This window comes from Tauraco erythrolophus, chromosome 14, assembly GCF_009769465.1.
Source record: "Tauraco erythrolophus isolate bTauEry1 chromosome 14, bTauEry1.pri, whole genome shotgun sequence".
In the NCBI taxonomy this organism is placed as follows: domain Eukaryota; kingdom Metazoa; phylum Chordata; class Aves; order Musophagiformes; family Musophagidae; genus Tauraco; species Tauraco erythrolophus.
Window position 1 is genome coordinate 11722530 of NC_141478.1, and position 19948 is coordinate 11742477.

The window sequence follows — 19948 nt, forward strand, 5'->3', positions numbered from 1 at the left end:
CCTCAGAGAAGTGAATTTTTGTGGTTACATGCTATTGAATCATCTTGTAATGTCATTCCTTAAAATGAAAGCTAAGACTGTATTCTGAAGTCTTACAGTTCCTCTAACTCTTAACATAAATGCTGCTGAGTCATTCGTACTTGATAAACAAATATTTACGCTGCATCTGCACACATGTATGCGATAAAATAACATTTTAACTGTTTTTTTTCCTCAGCATCAATAAATCTGAAGAAAATATAAAGCTTCTGAAATCAAGCTACCTTAAAATTTACGAGACAGCTTTACTAACCTAAGTTTTGTCTTTGCTGCAGCAGAGTAACCTAAAGCACTTCACTATTACTCATTTACTGGGACTTATTCCCAATTAGCAGTTGTTTCACTTTTGCTTTCTTCCTCACAGAAAGTTGTATGCATTCTTTGTTGTATGCAACACTCATTGCAGAAGAAACTGTATTGTGCAACTGCTCGGAAGGGGACATATACAGAAAATATCCACAAAAGACTATTCTACCATATACTACCTCAGTAATTTACTGGGGGTCAGCCCATTACATTCTTTTCCTGACCAACCCATAAGAAAACACACAGATGCTTAAAAAGGAACTGTTGCATCATAGAGTCGTTCCTAATTTTAATCTGTTATTTTCTCTTTGTTAAAGCAGATGTCCCTAATATCATGTATGTAGAAACATTTATATTGCCAACTGCGCAGTACGTTTGAGCTTGTGCACGAACTACCTTGCACAAAAAGAAGAAATTAACATTATGTAATTACTTTTGGATAATATAAGTTTCCTAATTCTAGTAATTTTTCTAAATTTAAACATGAACAATATTTAAATACATCAGAAATTATCTCATTTCCAATTCCCTTTTAGCCATGCTTAACTTATGTTCTAATCCTGCAGTCTAAAAATATACCCTTAAATAACCTATTGGACTCCTCAGTGGGTTAAGGTGAGTGTATGTGTTAAGTCTTAGCAGTAGAACATTAGTTTTGACTTAAATTGACATCACATCTAACATAGAAAATGAATACAAGTATACTTTATGACCATCTATGTTGTCATACAAAGACATCTTCTGGGTATAATGACTATTTGGTCTGTATACAGCATTGAAATACAGTATAGCCAGGAACTCCAATTTAGAAGGGCTTTTAGATAACCTCCATTTATGGAATTGACATGCAATGTTGTAAAAAATTAAAATTTATTTTATTAAAAATATATAAAATTACAAAATTAATGTATTTTGAGAAAAACAAAATTCTACAAGAAGTGTGAAGGCTTTTTCCAGCTATAATAACCATATGAATAGTCAACATTTGACATCAAATGCCTACCGAAAATGAATATTTGAGACAGATTTTTGGACTGTGTGGATGTTGTATGCCAACTTCTAAGGCAACATGAAACTCCTCATCCAGAGTCCAAAAAATGTAGGGAGACCCTAAAAATGTAGCAGAAGCATTTCCGCACACTGATTTCAGTAGTCAAGTTTGTGCGGAAGTGATTCCACTAGATTCATAGGGTACCTTTTTGAGGCAACAGACACTCATGACTTCGTAAGCTTTCTGACATTTTCCAGCTCTTCTATAGGTTTCCATTTCTGATGAACTGTTAATAGCTGGAAGAAATTCAAAGGAAAATATGAAAGTAATTAGCAAAATGTCAGTGAGCATTTACTCCACTCCCACCCCTGCCCATATCATACATCAACTTATTGGTGAAGGATTTCTAGTAGCTTTATATTTTCCTTTCAGAAGTAAACAAAAACAGCAACTGATCGCATATTTAATAATTTATTGAACAAAATCACTTGGATATTAAGTAAGCAGTAATGCCAAATAATTTTATTTTTCCTTATCCTAGATGCTCTACTGAACTAAATTTTTTTCCCTTCAGGCTGCAGTACTCAAAAACATTCTTAAGTCAATTTTGTCCTTCAGGAACAAGGCAAGAGTACACGGCATTTCCTCTACACTTCAAATTTCCACTGTTATCAATGGAATTGAGTAAATGCACGTAGGGGGAGAAACACCAATTGGAAGTATGCCACAAATTCAGGATCAGACCTAGAATGCAATAATGGAATCCCTAACATTAATTAGTACAGGGAAGATATTTTACAGAGAGTAATGAACTAAGCAGTTAGTTCCATTTTTAACTAGATGTATGTCAGCTTTTATTTTTTTCCTCATTAATATATTGTTAGTTCTTACACATTTAAATAAAATTATTGTATTGGAAATATATGCTATTTGTACGACTATTTAATTTGTACAAATTACCTTCTGAGGCTTGGTAGGATCAACAGTTTCCCATGGTTCTGGATTGCCACTCTTGTTAATGCTTTGAGAGAAGATAAAGCAAAACAGGTACTATGTTTTAGGGCGTGATCTTGTATACATTTTTCTTATATGAGCAGTCTACCGTCAGTAGAACTATTAATGTAAGTAAGTAGTTTCCTGAAAGACAAGTTTACATGTTTGGGCATTTTTACTTTAAATTCTGGGTAGGAATCAATGATGGCTTGCTTTATTTGCAGCTTCCGAAGAACCAAACAAGCTAACATTGTTCAAGTATAACATGTTATCATAAGGGAAGCAAGCTGAAAAATCAAAACTGAGTAAAGACACAGATAAAAAGTAAGAGGATTCTTACTCTGACAGCTAAAATGTCTATTCCAATGACTTTAAAATAAATACAAAAATTCCCAAGAGTTAAAAAGTATAGGACTTAGCTCCAATTGTTAGTCAAACCATTAAAATATTAACTTATTCCAAGTTCATGTTATCAAATGCTGTTCTTTATACACAAGTCAATAGCCTGGTTGCGACACATCTGCATGTTGTCTACCTAGCTGGTTATTAGAAATTCTTCATAACATTTAACACCTATTACGCCTAAAGCAAAGAAAAAATATAATCTATTAAATCGAAAGCTGGGAAATAATTTTGACTACACTACAAATGACTTAGTTTCTTCAGTATTTACAATCTGCAGGTATCTTAGTTATTACTAGTAGTGTGGAACATCCACATGGGTGTTTTTTTTTGGTGTGAAACAGTATGGTCAAATACCTCTGTTGAACAAAAAGATTTTAGAGTAAACTCAAAGCAGAAAGTATTTTGCTTACATGACATCAGATTTGCTGAACAGGGAATAGACAGAAAAAGAGAGCGCCCCAACTGCTGCGAAGGACACGACTCCAACCAGGGGAATGAGCTGAAAGACATAAAACGGAGAAAAGAGCTTGAGAACTAGTGCCCTGGCTACAGAGCCAAGAACGGGGAGCGCGAGTTACGAGGAATGAAGGTGCGAGTACCTGTTAAGGTGTGTTCTCTCTGTATTACAGACCGTTCACACCGCCCCACTCGCAACGCACGAACTTCAACTGACACACACGTCCCTTGCTACCACCGTGCCCTCTCTGAAGTGCTCGTTATCCAACGGCAGCCCCCGTGCCCCTGCTGGACCAGCCGGCATCCCCTCGCTGACGGGGGTTGCCGCAGAACCCACGAACAAACTTACTTCTTTCTTTGCCTTCAAGATCTGGAAGAAGCTCGTGCTCATCCTCGCTGCGGCTGCGGACCTGCAACAAACGGCTGCGTGTTACCGCACGCCGGGCCGGGACCCTCCCTCCCGGCTGCGGGACCCGGGCTCGCCGCCAGCCCCGCGGGAAAGGGCACGACGCGTCCGTTACCTGGCAGAGCGGAGAAGCACCGGCAGCGCTGCCGAAGGGCACCGGGCGGGGGCAGCGGCTCTCGGTTATATACGCCCGGCACCGCCCGCAAGCGCTGGCTGCGCCCCCAGTCACGCAGGAGGGACGGGCGCGGCGGGCGCCCCTCCGGGCAGGGCAGGGCAGGGCGGGCACGGAGCGCACAGCGCCGCCCTCCGGCCCGCGGCGGGCAGGCGCGGAGGAGCGCACCGAGGAGCTCACGGTGTCAAAACGGAGCTGCCTTTCCCACCTTCTTTCCCCAGCTCCTTCTCGCTCCGTTACTGCATTACTCAAACCTTGCTTCTCCCTTTCTCCTTCGTCTCCTTGTTTGTCCTCTTCTCCAAGCAGTTGGCTAAAGAAAAGCATATCCAGGCAAATCCACAAGCAAGGCCTTGGTCTGCCTCTTTCCCAAGCTTGGCAAGGTGTGTGTATAGCGACCAAAACACTATCCCCTTTTGCTGCAACTACAGCTTAACCCTGGCCCCAGTTCCCATCACCCTGTGCTACACAGCTGCTCTTACTTCCCCCATACCCCCAAGAAAAACCCCTCCCAGGGGCAAGCTGGAGATGCATGGTGCCAGCAGACAACTTCTGTACATCTGTCTTTCCCTCGTGCCCACGGCAAAGCAGTAAGAGGAAGGAGATGACATTGCTTTAGCTGCATGCTCTGCTGGTTCCTTGTAGCAAGGAGGGGATAGGACAGGCAGAGGTAGCTCTGTCCATCCTTCTTGGGAACGCATAAGAAGTTAAGCAGCAGCATCTTTGAAATGAAAGAAAGAGCTGACAGTGTTTTGCTGTCCGAACAACTTTCAGGTCTGGCACTAATAAAGGAACAGTCCAATGCAAAACAGGGAGTTACCTTGAAGGTTTTCATACTTTGTCTCCAGCACTGGTGGCACTAGCCTACCTGCTGGCAACAATAAAGCTGCAGGATGGACCTTCCTTAGGAAATGGTGATCAAAGGCATGAAGCTGTAGGACGGTTGCTTATATATGAACCCTTTCCTAAGTTACAACATCTTCTACTACTCCTCTTCACCCTCTGCAGTTGCTAACTGCCTTGGAACTTCCTTTTGTGATCCATCTCACTGAACTGCACTACAGTCTCTAGTGTCCCTGTTACGAGAAATATTTGCTAATGGATTTGTAACTTAAGAACCTCAGCTGAAATAAAAAACTACCTCTGACAGTGGAGTATTTTGTTCACAAGCATTTACAGGGGGAAAAGGATAAAATAATCAAAAACTTCCTACCCAGGTAAGTTAAATGCACACTTACATACATGTAATAACAATTTCCTTTGATATATCTGTGTGTTTTAGAAGACAACCTACAAAGATATATTCACAAAGAATGGCTGGGTGAGAAAAGAATTCTGCAGAAACTGTTATAAAGCAAACTCCCTTCTCTAAAGAAGAAATTATTAGTTTGAATGCAGCTTAGTATCTGCTTACTCCATCCTAATGTTTGTACAGTAAGCAGTAACTGATCTAAAATTATTCCAAAAAGCCCAGGCTCCCAAACTTACAACAGGGTATTAAGCACTGACAACCTTTTCACTGCCACTGCATTTTGGAATCTGCTTGTAATAATGCAAGCCTGTAGATGTGCACATACAAAACACCTTATGTTTTATGTAGTATGGGACTTACTTCCTCCTATTTAATATTCTGAAAACTTTGCTATTTTTTAAATATTCGCTGTCTTTTGGAGACTTCACAACACATTTTACATCAAATGTTCTTATTATGCCAGTGTTTGTACAGAAAACTAGGAAATCTACAGTATCACCAAGCTATTCCACAGTGCTTTATCTAAGTATCTCTATTACTTGTTTCATCAGATGAAAACCTAGCCAAAGCAAACAAGATTTTAATTTATTTTTCATTATTAAGACAGATTTTTCACAAGTGAAATTTTACTGTATTTCACAAAAAAATAAACCTACAGTAAGTACAGTATTACAAAGCAGGAGAGATGTAAAACACTGCAAAATCTTTGTAATATGTTTAAAAATACCTATGCCGCATCACTCCTTTTTGATTAAGGAGGCTAATTCTCGATTATAAAATTTTTCATAAAATTCCAAGTCTTTTACGTTTAAGGATGGTTTTACAGTCCTCAATGATTTCACAAAATGCTCGTGTTTCACAGCAGTTGCTTCCAGTCCATTCTCTTGCAATGCCAACAAAGCAGCCTTTAAAATGAAAAAAAGAAACAACTTGAAGTGCTGATGTTCTAAGTTGCAAAGAAGTTATTTTAAGTATTCTAAAATATTCTACATTAAATCAAATTTTAAGTAGAGCATTTGAAGACAGCATGGTATAATTTGTAGTTATTTAACAATAGATAAACATCAGATAACTAACTTTTTCATTCACTTTTTTGTCTGGATTAGACAATAAGTCCTTGACGACTTACATATTTGGATTTTCTTCTTAGTCTTCTCTCTTTTATGTAACTTCTCAAATACTTACAGACTTCTTGATTTTCTTCTCTCTAGCCTTGTCAGTACATGCTAGTTTCAGCTAAAAATGTTGCAGTTGCTTGCAGTACACAGAGTACAACTAATCTGGAGGTGAGCTTGATTTACAAAGGGCCATGTGAAACAAAGGGTAGTGCAGTTCCTTAACTTCTAGTCAATTATCACAGAAAGCCTTATTCTTATTTGGCTTTTTTAAAGAATTAACCCTTGTTCAGTTCTTTTATTTTAATCATTCTCTTTATATTTTCATTACAAACTGTGAAAGAATCTGTACTGTACATGGCTTCGTAACATCTATGAGTTAGCTCTCTTTTTTCATTGAAAGGTTTAATTAACAGTTTATTTCACAGATTAACTATGAATATTTCTTACCTCCTTGCACAGATTTTCAATATCAGCTCCAGAGAAGAGGTCTGTTAGGACTGCCACATCTTGTAATGACACATCAGTATCCAACGGAATTTTTTCTGTGCAGATTTCCAAAATGGAAAGTCTTCCCTGTCAGTTGGTGTGTATTATAGAAGAAAACAAAACCAAACCAACTGATAATTAATCCCTCTGCAAAGCAGTACCATATTTGAAATTAGAACTAAGGAAAATCTGGAAAAGTACCAAAACTACATTTTTTTCATGGAAGAGTGAATAAAATGCTATTAATGGAGACAATACTTACGGTTATGGTTCTCTCATATTAAAGTCTGTTACTCAGTAGTCATTACTTCATGAAAACACAGTATTTTAGACTGAAGAGTCCATATTTGGCCTGCTTTGGGTCAACTCTTTTTTGGGGGGGAAGCTCAGGACAAGTAGCTACACTACCCATGGGAACAGGGTACAAGAGTGATTTGAAGCAAGGACAGACAGCTTGTTACGGTTATTCCTAAACTGCAGCTTGATATTGTAAATACAGAATTACTCCAGATTTTGTCTATTTTCTATATGCAATAGTATAACTACAAACACCAGTTAAAATGTTACTGGTGTTTAAATGACAAATGTACTTATTTTTTTAAACCTCTTCATTGTACCTTGAGTTTGGTGACTGATCTTCAGTGAATCATCCATCAATTGTTACAGGTATTATAGAAATACGCCCCCTTTGCTCTATAAAGTAAAGCGTGCTGGCAATTAATAGCTCTCCATTTAAAGCCACATATGGATTTGTAATACATCACCTTCAGATCTGGAGGTGGAATATAGATCAGCTTGTCTAGCCTTCCAGGACGCAGTAAGGCATCATCCAACATATCTGGTCTATTTGTTGCAGCAACTACCATGAAATCTTTGTTCAAAGTTTCTTGAAACTCTAGCTGAGTAAGAGATGATATAAACAAATTAGTGCAACATGGTTAAGACAGATATTTTTGGAATAACTGGACAGCATTTGTCATTCTTCCTATATAGGAAAGGGAACACAAATACCTTTCTTTCCTCATCATTTTGGTCTTGACATTGACCCTCAAGCTGTAGTTTGCTTCCTCTTCTTTCTGTGACTTTCAGCCCAATACCGTCCAACTCATTGAGAAGAACAGAAAGAACCCGCTCTGAGACACCACGGCCAGTTTTGCAGCGTGATCGAGATCCCAAGATTGATTCTATCTCGTCTAGGAATATTATTGCTGGAGTATTTGCTCTTGCTTGTCGAAAAACCTTTTTTTTTTAGATTAATAAAGCAAAGTGTTAATACATAGATTCTATTACGTAAGGTGAAAATACCTACTTACACATACTCTGTATTTTACCTGCTTAACTGTAAAGACACATTCATAAAGACTCAGGAGAGCCATTCTGGCTTATGTTTACCATAGGAAAATCTGCTTCTTATTTAAATTCTTAAGTGAACTGAAAACAAAAGGGTAGAAATACTTTCAAAGGTTAAAACTGGTATCATTTTAGGGCTAGATTCTCAGTTTATATACACATGTATCTGTAAGCCATTTCTATTCAATAACCAGATGAGAGCTTTAACTATCAGCTTTTCAATAACAAAATGGAGGCCTAACTAATACTTTATAAAAATCAAGTGAAAATGAACTACGGACCTTACAGAAGTTAAAAACCATACCTGAGACAAAATCTTCTCTGAATCTCCAACATACGGTGAGAAAAGATCAGCACCACTTACAGAGAGAAAGGAACAGTGACAACTTGTGGCCACAGCCTTCACCAGCGTGGTCTTGGCACACCCTGATGGCCCATAGAGAAGAATACCCTTTGGATGAGACAGGCCCATCCTGGCAAACGCCTGAGGAAATTTCATAGGCCACTCAATACTCTGTCAATACATAACAAAAAGGGATGAAATTCTTAGTAATAAAGCTGGAGTTCATAGGCAATCAATAAAATTTCTGAGCATGTTATTGTTTCTCCTTGGTATAAACACAAATTTGAAACCAGAGAATACTAATTTGGTCTTCCTTGATATAATGCCTCCCTTCTTAAAGATTTGTCTCAGTTTCAGATAGAAAAATGGCAATCCTTGAGATGACATGAAAGAGCCATCTCTGGCTACAAATTCACGAACAGATAAACTATCTGGATGCAAATTAAGTGTTTTTCAGCTACCAGAAAACATGCCAGTTTCCCCATATATTACGCTTGGTAGTGGTATCTTGCAACTGGAAGATTTCTACTCACACACATTGTAATAACTTAATGTAGCATTAAAAAAGTTTACAATACCATTTATAATCAGGTAATTTGCAAGAGAATTAATTTCAGAGGACATGGTTACTAGAAACTAGCTGTTTATCTAAATGTATTTTATACATTACCTGTTTTAACTTTAATTTCACATCTTCAAGACCCCCAATTTGCTCCCAAGTGACAGGTCTACACTCTGTCAGTCCAATTGCACTTCGAAAAGAGGATGGTTGAACTTTTTTATAAGCTTCCTGGAAATCTGTAATGTTAATCACCATTTCAGTTGAATCCTGGAGAAACCCAGATAAAGCATGTTAACAATATTATTACATAATAATTTACAATGCTACATCAGTATGCAAAATGTTTCAGAAAAGGCCAAGCGCAACTAGCAAATGCAAATTCTTGCCCTAACAAGCTTGAGCACTGCAGACACAATGATGTAACGAAGTAGAATATAATGTCTTCAACAGCAAGTTTTTATACAGGAAAAAACAATTCTAACAGAAATCTATGTTTTAGAGAATACTGTTGTTTTTCCCTAAATTATATCTCCATTACACAATGATCTGCTAAATCAAGCAGTTGTTAATTTCAGGGTTACTACACACCAACACCTAGATTCTCTTGAATACAAATAAAAATGTTCTAACATCCATTTTCATCATGTAGTGGAGGAAGTAAAGTATGTTATCTCAAATAGGCTAGAAAATACCATCATTCAACTACAGATGCAGTAACAGAACTAAGATGTGTTTTACAAAGGAGCCTGCAGTTCTCAAGGTAAATAGGCCTTCTACTTACTCATTATTTTAATTTGTCCATCTATTTCTTTCTGGGATACCAAGCTCAAATTATTTTCCTTATTATTTTCAATATTTATAAGTTATCTGGAGGAGATACAAGTTGTAGAAATACTATGTTCTCTTCTTTCTACCCCCAAGTGAAGACAGAGGGTTCTACTATTCTCTGGAGATGCTCTGACTTTGGAAATGTTGCAAATCTGACTTTCAATTTCTGCTCCATTCCAGATGAAAAACCACAGCAAACATGTATCTCACAATTCTTGTCAAAGTCAGAATAGATACAAAGAATATTAAGAAATAGCAATTCTCTAATTCCATATCTGTAATATCTAAGAAGTTAATTTCTGCACACTGGGCAGTTTTATACCTTATGTCTATAACAATGTTATATCCAGCCATACAACCCAAATGATAATAGTTATTATCACTAGCAGTTATATATTTATGTTTATATATTTATTAAGACTAAAATCTCTGCTTTGCACAGTCCTAAAAGGCTAAGGATGAGGATAAAAAACATTTGGCAAAGCTTTTCATCCAAAACGGAGAAAACAGTCTTTTCAGGTGAGAACTGAAAGGACTAGTGAAATGGCATATTTATAACACACTTGCTGTTTTTCAGTATTTTGATTTGTGAGTTCTTCAACTTGTTGAGCTTTTCATGTAAAGCCAAGCATTAATAAGTAAAGGGTGGTACATATTATTAATGACTTTCTTCTTGACTAAGCTAGAACCATACCAAGGAGCTGTGGAACACAGCCTGCATAGCTGCTTCTCTGCAGAGTGCTGTAAGGTCAGCTCCAACATACCCAGTTGTCATTTCTGCCAGTTTAACCAAATCAACATCTGTAGAAATCGGCATACTAGATGTAAGCAACTGCAGGATCGATCTTCTTTGCGTAAGTGTTGGTGTCCCAATAATCACCTAAACCAAATATAGTAACAATTTTAAGGAGATAGTTTGCTACTTTTATAGACCTAAGCAAGGAAGTTTGTCTCTGCTTTATACTGCTTACTAAAGATTGATACATACTTAAAGATTGATACATACTCATACTGAAACTAAAGAATTATACAAGAAACTTTTTGGCAGCACTATACAAATTACAAATATTTTAAATACGCTTCATTTACACTTACTTTCCAAGTGCACAGAGTTTATATTAACAGTTGTTCATAAGATAGTCAGCTAGTGCCCATCAAATCCTATTTTAAGGTAATATCAACATAAGACTTAACATTGAAATAATAATTTCCTTGCATCACAAGGGCTGAATAAGATTAATCTGAGAGAAAAAATTAATTAGATCAACATTCATACAGTATTAAAAAGCTGGTAAAATACCACCATAAAATAAATGAATAAATCCTGGAAAAATAATGAAAATTATACTTGCAAAAGCATTAAAGAACTTGACCAAACTGGATGACCCAGGAGTGCATTTAGCCAGCAAAATAAACAATACAAGCAAAAGCATTGCATAACTACGTGCGTCCTTTCTTCTTTTGATCATTAGGCGAGCAGTTCTCCAGAGCAGACCTAGCCCCTGGTACTGAAACGTGAATAGAATTTTTGACACAACAGGTTACTAGTTCTGTCAGAATAAGAGATATGCACAAATCTTCAATCCGGGACCTAAATGAGAAAAATCTAAGTTTGCAATGCTAAGCATCTGTAAGCAAAAGAAAAGCCTAAGGAACACATCCATGTTTTTATAAAAGCAGCATAATGACTCCCCTTTTCCATTTTCAACTATATAGAGCTCTCCGTTTCCTGAGTAAAATGTGTCCCCTGCCTTACCCAAGCTGTAGTGATCTAAAGGAAGAAATAGGACACGTATCTCTAGCCTGTAGAATCCCACTATGAAACGTGATTAGGAGACTTTCTTAAAACATTTTTTTTTTCAAAATCACTTTATTAATTGCCCCCTGCTCCACCTCAAAAAGGAAAGAAAAAACAGAGTGTATGAATAACAGGCTTTGCTTACCTCTCTGTCAAATCTGCCAGGCCTTCTCAGGGCAGGGTCTAAGGCATGCGGCCTGTTTGTTGCTGCCATAATGACCATCTTACCCTCGCTACCTACACCATCCAGCAGCGTCAGCAACTGAGCAACTATACGACCTTCAGGAGCATTGTTTGAACTTCCTCGTTTTGGGCATAAAGAGTCAACTTCATCAATAAAGAGAATGGTTGGGCCTTCAGATGACATTTCTCTGGCCTTTTCAAAGGCTCTTCGTAAATTCTCTTCACTTTCTCCTGGTCTTGAACCATAGAGGGCTGGGCCACTGATGCAAAGCAGATACGCACCCACTTCTTTGGCTACTGCCTTTACCATAAGAGTTTTTCCTACACCTGGGGGGCCTATTAATAGCACCCCATTAGGGACAGAAAGCCCCAGCTTCTTGAAAGTTTTTGGGAAGCGGAAAGGCAGATCAATAATTTCTTTCAAAGACTTTCCCACATCATCCAGTCCTGCAATTGAAGTTTTTGCAGCACATTCTGATAAATGCCTGTACCATTCAACAGTGACCACCTCCTTAATTTTTACACTCGTTTGGGGGGTTATCAGTCCAGCTTCATCCATTAAAGGGTCTACAGACAGTATTTCAACATACACCACAGGATTTTCAAGATTTGGGGCAACAGTTACAACATAATGAAGTGAAACATAAATATTCCTTAGCAGTTCTCTGATCACCTCCTGCAGGACTGCTCTGGGAGTCGACTTTTTCCATGCGGAGCTCTTAAGGACCACTCTCACGGTCACCTTTGTTAACTGCCGATACGCCAGAAGCTCCAGCCGGCCGACACTCAGCGTGAGACCCCTCAGGTCCCCCGCGGTTACACCTGCGGTTCGGCAGGTCAGATCGACCTGCAGGTATCCGTCTGCCAAATCGCGCCTGGGCCAGGCCGTGCACAAACAGCAGCCCGTAGGCAGACGGACCCTCAGCGGGGCGCCGATCCGGGCTCCCAGGAAGGAGAGGGCGGCAGGTCCCATCCTGCACCTCTGGGTGCCTTCATCTCCCGGGTCCAGGAGAAGCAGCTTTAACGCCGGCGGCTCCATGGCGGGCTTGCGCAGCGTTCCCTCCGCGAAAGGGGGCAACAACTCCCCTCCTGTGCGCAGCCCCGTCCAGCTCCTCACTCACCCGGCTCGCCCTCCCGCGGGCTCGGGCTCCGGCTCCCGCTCCGCCAGGGCCAGGCCCACCGGCTCCCGCGCAACAGCCGCGCTCCAGCCCGGCGCTCCCGCGCATGCGCCGCAGCGGAGCACGCGCACCAGAAGAAGGCGGGACACGGCTCCGCCTCCGCTGAGGGTGCTGTTCTGTGAAGGGCTGTCGGAGCGCTATCTGTGAGGTGGAAGCCATCTCCTAGTGACAGACTCACCAGCTGCAAACCCTCTCTCGGCTTCTTTATACCCTCTTCCCCCAGAAAAAATGGATTGACGCCCCTCCCCATTGCCGCTCGGCTTGCTCTCCACAGAGCCGGTCTGGGCGGGGCTCGCTCTCCGCCCTTGTTTGGTCTCCTCAGCGCCTCCCACTTGTCAGGTTGGAGCTTCTTAAACATGTTCCCAAAAGTTGGGCTTCCTCTTTCTCGTGTGTGCTGTCAGTGCTTCCCTCGGCTCAGAGTAGCACCTTTTTTCCCCAGCAATTTGGGTGGAGTCAACTGTAGGTGCTGGTTGAGAAAAACAAGTGGGGAGCCACACAACTGACTGAAGAAGCTGCTGATACAAGTAATTAGGACATATATTTATGCAACAATTGACAAAACTGTAGTAGTATGTTGTTCTGACAAATGCTCAGTAAGCATATAAGAAAAATTAATAGTAAAACGTTTTGGTCCACTGCCTTCTTAAATTGTGCCATGAATTGTGCAGTACTTTTCTAAAAACCTTCCAGGAGATCTGTCAGTGTTGTGGGGTACAAGATAAAATCATGATCTGTAAAATTTAGTGTGTGCATAGTTTTATTCTCCCAAGTAGCTTCATTGTAAGTGAAGTTATGCGTACGCTGAATACATACAGACTCAATTGGAGACCACATACATAGAAGAATTAGAATCTTGAATGCATGACACCAGTCAGACATAGTCGTGTTCACAGAAAATGCGGAGAGGGTGGTTTGCAGCACGACACTAAGAGCTGTCCAGCATGTGTTTTGAAGGCCTCCAGAGGGGGAAGCATAAGGAATTCTTTTTGATGGTGTCCTGCTTAATCACGTTCCTTACTGAACCAAGCTCTGTACACAAAATATTTTAGTAAGCCATACGAGCAAAAGCAGGCGGTGTTAATAGAGCCAATTCAGCTAATTTTAAATGCTGAGTAGGAACTCAGAACAAAGGTGTGTGCAGTGTGAAAACCAGCAAGCCTGCTCTTTATGCCAGATTATGTGCAAAGGGGCCTATGCTCTATTTCCTTTCAATTCATGACCATATTTTCTCCTTTCACTGTTTATTTTCTGTTCCTTTGCTCCTGGATGTCTACTTAATATTTCTTTTCATAGCATGTTTTTATATTTATGCAAATGCTTGTATGGAATATGCTTATATGGAATATGCTTATATGGAATATGCAGGCTTATTAAGTCTTTAGTGTGGGACAGACTAATATCTGACCAGAGAATGTACAGACAAAAGATTATAAGGCGATTTCATTCCAAGAAGGAGAATGTATTTTTAAGCCAATGTCTTATAAACACATTCTCTTGTTTTATTTCTTTCCATCAAAGGTTCTCGTAAACACGAGTGCCTTCAAGTATGTACTCGATTAAATAAAAAACATATTATGTTTAAAATGGCAGATTTGTGTTTCAGAGTTCCAAAGTATAAGTGATAGACTCTCTGCTTAGTTTTAAAAAGTTGTGTTTAGGAAAGAAAAGTATGGAAAAACGCTTATTTGAAATGAGCTCTGTGGTTTATATTCATGTATAGTTGTTCTTTGTAACAGACTTATTTTAACAGCTGGAAAATCTGATTTCTTATGAGAATTAAAACACCTGCAAATCAAGTTTTGAGTGCCAAAGAATTCCAAATAATAGTTGTTAGAATTATTGATTTGAGCTTCTCTTGGCTTTAGTGGAGACAAGGCTAGGCCTTCTTGCTGATTTTTTAGTGACAAATGCATGGAAGAGGTGCTTTGCAATAATCCATGTGTTATTCCAATTTTAAATTTACTTGGATACAGATTTGCATAAATATAATTGCGTAAGTAGCAAAGTGACAGTCATTTTTCCTTCCTGCCTTCTGTTTATCACCGTTCCATGATCAGTTTAGGCAGTAAAACAGGGATTCCACCATTTATGAGCTTCATTATATGATTCCTGTCCTTCCTTTTAATAAGAAAAGCATCAGTATGGCAAAGATGATGAGCTTGTTTGTTGTTTTTTTTTTTTTCTTGGTGAATTAGCTATCTGGCACTGAATCTTGATTTTATGCATTGCACTGCCATGCAAACGCTTGTGCCAGTGCTAAGAATGGCTGAAATGAGCAGCTGGACAAGGAGGGTGGGCTGTGACCTCTTTTGGTAGCAGTTCCAGCTTGTGTCATCACATTGATTGTGGAAATGCAGGTGATGGTTTAGGGAAAAAAATGAGACAAAGCCACCAGCCTGCTTGGTAACTATCTACCATAATAATTTCTAAAATATGAACAGAATGCTTCTTGTTTCACAAAAATGTGAAACAGAAATGAAGTACTAATTCATGAAACACAGTAGTCTTACGTAAGAATAGTTAATTTGACAGTATTGATGCACACTGCTAATATTCCTGGGTTTCTTTGTAGTTATCTATAAATTAGTTACTAAGTGTAAAACATACATATAACAATAACACACTTGGTGTCCAACATAAAAACTGTGGTTGATGCGCACATCTCAGTCAGTGAATTTTAACTCAACAACTTCTTTGATTTTTAACTGTGGTATATTGTTGTAATACCGAATGTTTTACTTTAAGACACTGATAGTTCAGTTCTTTTTAGCATAATGAAGTGGAGCCCAAAAAACTCTAATACACTTTTTGAAAATTCACAAGATTAGCTTTCTCGGAGCAAACTGCGACATCAAGAACTTAGTTATATATTTTAATAGAAAACATCGCTGAGTGACATTTGCATGCTTTGGAATGCATACCTTTCAATAGCCATGCTCCTAAATAATTTACAGACCTCGAAATTAACAGTAACAAAATGGCAAAAAGGTATTCCATCAAGAATCTAGTTTAAACTGTTAAAAAAAAAGTTTTGAACAGTTTTCTTACCATTCACTAGATGGCAGCTGATCTCCAGGAATGGCTATATTTCTCCTTTCAGATCTGATAATTGGAAGGGAGTAGTCATCAGTTCTTGGAGAAATTGAATATGGTCCAGCATTGTCTTCACTCCATTTCTAATATGAAAATGAAAAACCAGCACAGTGAGTGTTCAGATAATTTTCAGCTTCATTACTGTTTCAGCTTTTTCATGTTGGGTTTGTTGCTGTTTACTTCTGAGGAAGAAAGTTCCTTTCTTCTTTGTTTTCATATTTAGTGGGCCAGATTAACTTCTTTTTAAGGAGAATGTACAATACTCTAGTAATATTCTGAAAAGAATGAATGATATTTCTGTATTCTTTTGTATATAAGTATTAGTTTTTGGTAGAATAAAATAATGTTCAAATTTCCAAAATATTATAACTCATGAAATAAAAATAACTGTGTCTTGTTACAATAATTCCCTGTATGCACAGTAAAGAAGATGTTAAGCTGATTATGTTTTTGGTAAGTTTGACTATATCTAGTATCAGAGCTCCAATTTTTGTTTAAAACTGACAAATTAACAGTGTCTTTAACATAGTCTTTTTTGATGGTAAATGGATTGGAAAATGTGCTGTGATTGTCTATTAATCAAATAAAGATAGCTCAAAGTGAGTAGGTGGAATGTATATCAGGGCAGGATTTTAGTAATTGTCGAGGTTTTGGGACTAAGTATAAATACTGTATTATTCTTATGGTAGATGTTGCACATTTTGAACACCAGGCTCTATTATAACAAAACTTCATAGATAAATTGCAGACGTGCTTAGAAAAGAAGTAGAAAGAGCTTTTGTACGTCTGCATGTATTTATGGGAGGGCCACCCTCAATGTGTTTACTTAATTTTCTAGTGAACGTCCAGTCTTATATCTTTATACGGAAAAAGTTCCCGTTGCAGCTAGTAGGAATTTTGCATGTGCAAGGCATGTGAGGTTGGGCCCTGCGTTGCTCAAAGAACAGTGTGGAAAATCTCTGCTTGCTGCCAGAAAGCTGTGGTGAAGTTACTGCATCTTAGATAAATTTCATGCTGCACCTCTGCTGGAAGTTATTGCCGTCATTGCAGATGCATCAGAAAAAAACGTGTGCCTGCACCTGAAGTGTCCCAATGGAAACTCAGTTGTCTCAGCTTAAGTTGCCAAGGAAGTGATTGTATACTAAGACACTACATTTTCTTGGGAGCGACTTGATGCCAACTGCACGTCGCGTTCTCTTGACACTTCTTTGAGGTGGTAGCCTTTCCAAGAGGGGAAAAACAGACGGCAGCAGATAATGTAGCAAGACATGTTTATGAATTTGTCAATATTGTCTTTAGCATCTTTTGATTACTGCTTAGAGATGTGCTTGGTTGTCTGTTTCAGCGTAATGCATAATCCAGTGGTTCACTAGATCTTATTTTGGATGTGGAATAGTGAGATCCTTGTGCTGTATTCAGTATATGAATGAGGGCAGACTGTGGAGAGTTACAGAAGGACCATACAAGACTGAGGGACTTAGCAGTAAAGTGGCAGATGAAATTCAATATACATAAATGTGAACCGATGCGATGCACAGAGCGAAGACAGATGATGCCATGAAAACGTCGGCTCAGTGCTTGATGTGCAAAAAGCAAATGAAATGTTGGCATTAAGTAAAAAAGGAGCAGAGAACAGAACAAACCCATCTCATTTTGTGGTTCACCTGTACATTAGATTTTGTGTGTACTTCTGATCTCTCCTGAAAATCTGTATTAGAACCGGGAAAGGTTCAGAGAAAGCAGCAAGAATGATCGAAGATATGGAATGGCTTAGAGCAAGGAATGACTAAAAATAAGCTGTGCCTCCTCAACACAGAAAGAAAACTTTGAGGTGGCTGTGGAAGAGATTTGCAAAATTGTAATTTGGATAGGAAATGCCTGTTTTAATAGTCTCCTCCAATGCCGGAACAACTGATGCTACTGAGACCTGTGTTCAAAACAAAGACAAAGAAAGAATCCATCACACGGGGGGTAGTAGATCTGTAAAACTTCGCTGAAGGATGTGTGGATGCACAACTGTATGTAGGTGCAAGGAGAGACTGGACAAGAACTTAGAAAAGGATGCTGTTGGTGCGAGTTCTCGGGATAGTGGACGTCTGTGTGAGAAGAGAGATGGTAGGGGACTGCGAAAGAGCCACACTCCTGTTGGTGTCAGAAACTTCTGCAAACTGAAATTACTGGAAAATGGGAGTGTATGAGAGGCAGTGTTGTGCATGCTTATTCTGACTGTCTATTTCTGACCACTGTTCTCAGTTTTCTCTTTTTAAAGGCATGTTTTTAAAGCATCACATGCTTGTTTCTTAAATTTTGCAAAGAATTCTATAAAAATAGTTGGTTTCAGGCATACAAAATGTTAGGTACGTGTTTCGTATTCACATTTTCCCTCTTAGAAAATCCCACAGAGCAGTTATACAGAGTAGTATATAGTTTATATAGAATTGTCCTGCAGCTTTCTAGAGATTTATCCAGTGCTTTCTAGGAATTTTCCCAAATGCTTTCAAGGAATTCCTGCTGTGGTTTCTAGGAATTTCCTTTGTGCTTTTAAAAAATTTTCAAGAAATCTCCTTAGGCTTGATAGGAATTTTCCTGGTGCTTTCTGGAAGTTTTCCTTCCTTGCTTTGTAGGGATTTCCACCAATGCTTTCTAGGAATGTTCTGTTTTCTCTTCTGCTTTCTAGGGATTCCCTGAGTGTACGGTAGGAATTTGCCTGGTGATCCAGCATGGGCATATTCTTCATGCTTTCTAGGAGTTTTCGAGGTGCATCCAGGAATCACCTCTGTGCTTTCTAGAAAGTTTTTCTAGAAGAAGAATTTTTTGGAATTCTCTCTGTGCTTTACAGGAACATTCCTACATTCCAGGAATCTACCCAGAACCATCTCAGGATTCTCCCCAAGCTGTCTAGGAATCCTTGCCATGCCGGCTTTGAAGAGCTGGTTGAGCAGGAGCAAAACTTAAGTACTTGGGTATGAAGCTCGTTGTTCAGTAGATCTGTTTTCCCACCCAGAATTTAGCTTGAAAAATGTTTAACACTACTTTTTTAGGCTTCCCTTCCTCTATACCACAGCTATGTTTTGTCCTTTTTCCCCTCCCTTCTTTCCTCTGGTTCAGATAGATAGATTTTAGTTTTTTCCTTTTTCAGATTTTATGATAGGTCATGTTGCTTTCTTCAGAAAAATTATATTACTTCTTTACACATTCACAGAGTATTGTGTCAGACTCTAATTTAGACCAATTTATAGAGCAGGACTGTATATATTATCAAATCTTGAAAACCTCAGATAAGATCACATAATATACAACTTTTATTGAGAGGAGATCAGTAAAAGACATTGATCTGCGAACAAATATTTGTAATATAGTGGTAGCATAAATACTAAGTACAGAATCCGAAGGTAATTAAAGTAATTAAGAATGATTTGTATGTGAAACACCTGTATTAGCCTAGCTAGCATCACCTGTGCTCAGGTTGTCATTTTTTCAGGTACTTGCTTTGCTTGATCCACTAGTCAGTATCCCTTTGGCTTCTGATAATCAGGTTTTATATTTGGGGTCAATGCTGTAAGGAAAACAGTATTTTGGCCTTATTTAAAGTATTTCTATGAAATTTGAAATCTGTTTTCTTTGGAGACAGTAGAATTAGATAAATGCATTAGCAATTAATCCAGTTGTGTTGTCATGGGAAGTAATCTGCTTTTAGGAAGGGAAGCTCAATGGTTAATGATGTTAGAAAAAATTTGTTGGGTTTGTTTTCCTTTGCTTTTGTTTCCTGTTTATTCCGAAAACCTGTCAGGGCTCAGAGTGCACTGACAGGCCTTAATCACCCTGACCAGCCTCACCTGAGGCCTCCACCCACACCTCTGCCCAGGAGCTCGATGTAAGCTCAGCCCTGGCCCTTCACTCTGTGATGGCTGGAGCTGTGTGGTAGGTCTGCCTGTCTTCAGAGCTCACTGTGGTGTGACTATGGACTTTATTGTCTCAGTCTGACTTCCTGG

At 38.9% G+C, this 19948-nt stretch overlaps 2 protein-coding genes across 4 annotated transcripts; both read right to left on the reverse strand.

Annotated features, from left to right (window-relative positions):
- Nucleotides 1–437: 437 nt before the first annotated feature.
- COXFA4L3 (cytochrome c oxidase associated subunit FA4L3) lies at nt 438–4241 on the reverse strand. 2 transcript variants are annotated; one of them, XM_086620213.1, is made up of 5 exons: nt 4023–4241; nt 3540–3600; nt 3145–3233; nt 2297–2357; nt 438–1632 (listed from the first exon to the last, which is right to left on the reverse strand). In XM_086620213.1, the coding sequence occupies exons 2-5, from the start codon at nt 3579–3581 to the stop codon at nt 1561–1563; spliced, it is 264 nt and encodes an 87-aa protein (XP_086476339.1). In that variant the 5' UTR covers nt 3582–3600; nt 4023–4241; the 3' UTR covers nt 438–1560. The 2 variants fall into 2 exon arrangements, with proteins under 2 accessions (XP_086476339.1, XP_086476338.1); XM_086620212.1 differs by lacking the exon at nt 4023–4241 and adding an exon at nt 3712–3779.
- A 1433-nt stretch (nt 4242–5674) lies between these two features.
- On the reverse strand, nt 5675–12786 carry AFG2B (AAA ATPase AFG2B). Of its 2 annotated transcripts, XM_086620062.1 has the most exons (8): nt 11648–12786; nt 10399–10584; nt 8985–9143; nt 8276–8485; nt 7633–7860; nt 7386–7520; nt 6583–6708; nt 5675–5922 (listed from the first exon to the last, which is right to left on the reverse strand). In XM_086620062.1, exons 1-8 carry the CDS (start codon nt 12722–12724, stop codon nt 5755–5757), a joined length of 2289 nt encoding a protein of 762 aa, XP_086476188.1. In that variant the 5' UTR covers nt 12725–12786; the 3' UTR covers nt 5675–5754. The 2 variants fall into 2 exon arrangements, with proteins under 2 accessions (XP_086476188.1, XP_086476190.1); XM_086620064.1 differs by lacking the exon at nt 5675–5922 and having other exon boundaries at nt 6667–6768.
- Nucleotides 12787–19948: the final 7162 nt, after the last annotated feature.

Excerpts from the sequence above, each read along its gene's own strand:
- AFG2B (XM_086620062.1), bottom strand. The coding sequence starts at position 12,724 with ATGGAGCCGCCGGCGTTAAAGCTGCTTCTCCTGGACCCGGGAGATGAA. Across the intron at positions 8,486-8,984 it reads TGAAATTAAAGTTAAAACAG|AGTATTGAGTGGCCTATGAA; the intron begins GTAATGTATAAA and ends ATGTATTGACAG. Across the intron at positions 6,709-7,385 it reads TTCCACCTCCAGATCTGAAG|GGAAGACTTTCCATTTTGGA; the intron begins GTGATGTATTAC and ends ACCAACTGACAG.
- COXFA4L3 (XM_086620213.1), bottom strand. The coding sequence starts at position 3,581 with ATGAGCACGAGCTTCTTCCAGATCTTGAAGGCAAAGAAAGAA. Across the intron at positions 3,234-3,539 it reads TCTTGAAGGCAAAGAAAGAA|CTCATTCCCCTGGTTGGAGT; the intron begins GTAAGTTTGTTC and ends TATGTCTTTCAG. Across the intron at positions 2,358-3,144 it reads TTCAGCAAATCTGATGTCAT|CATTAACAAGAGTGGCAATC; the intron begins GTAAGCAAAATA and ends CTTCTCTCAAAG.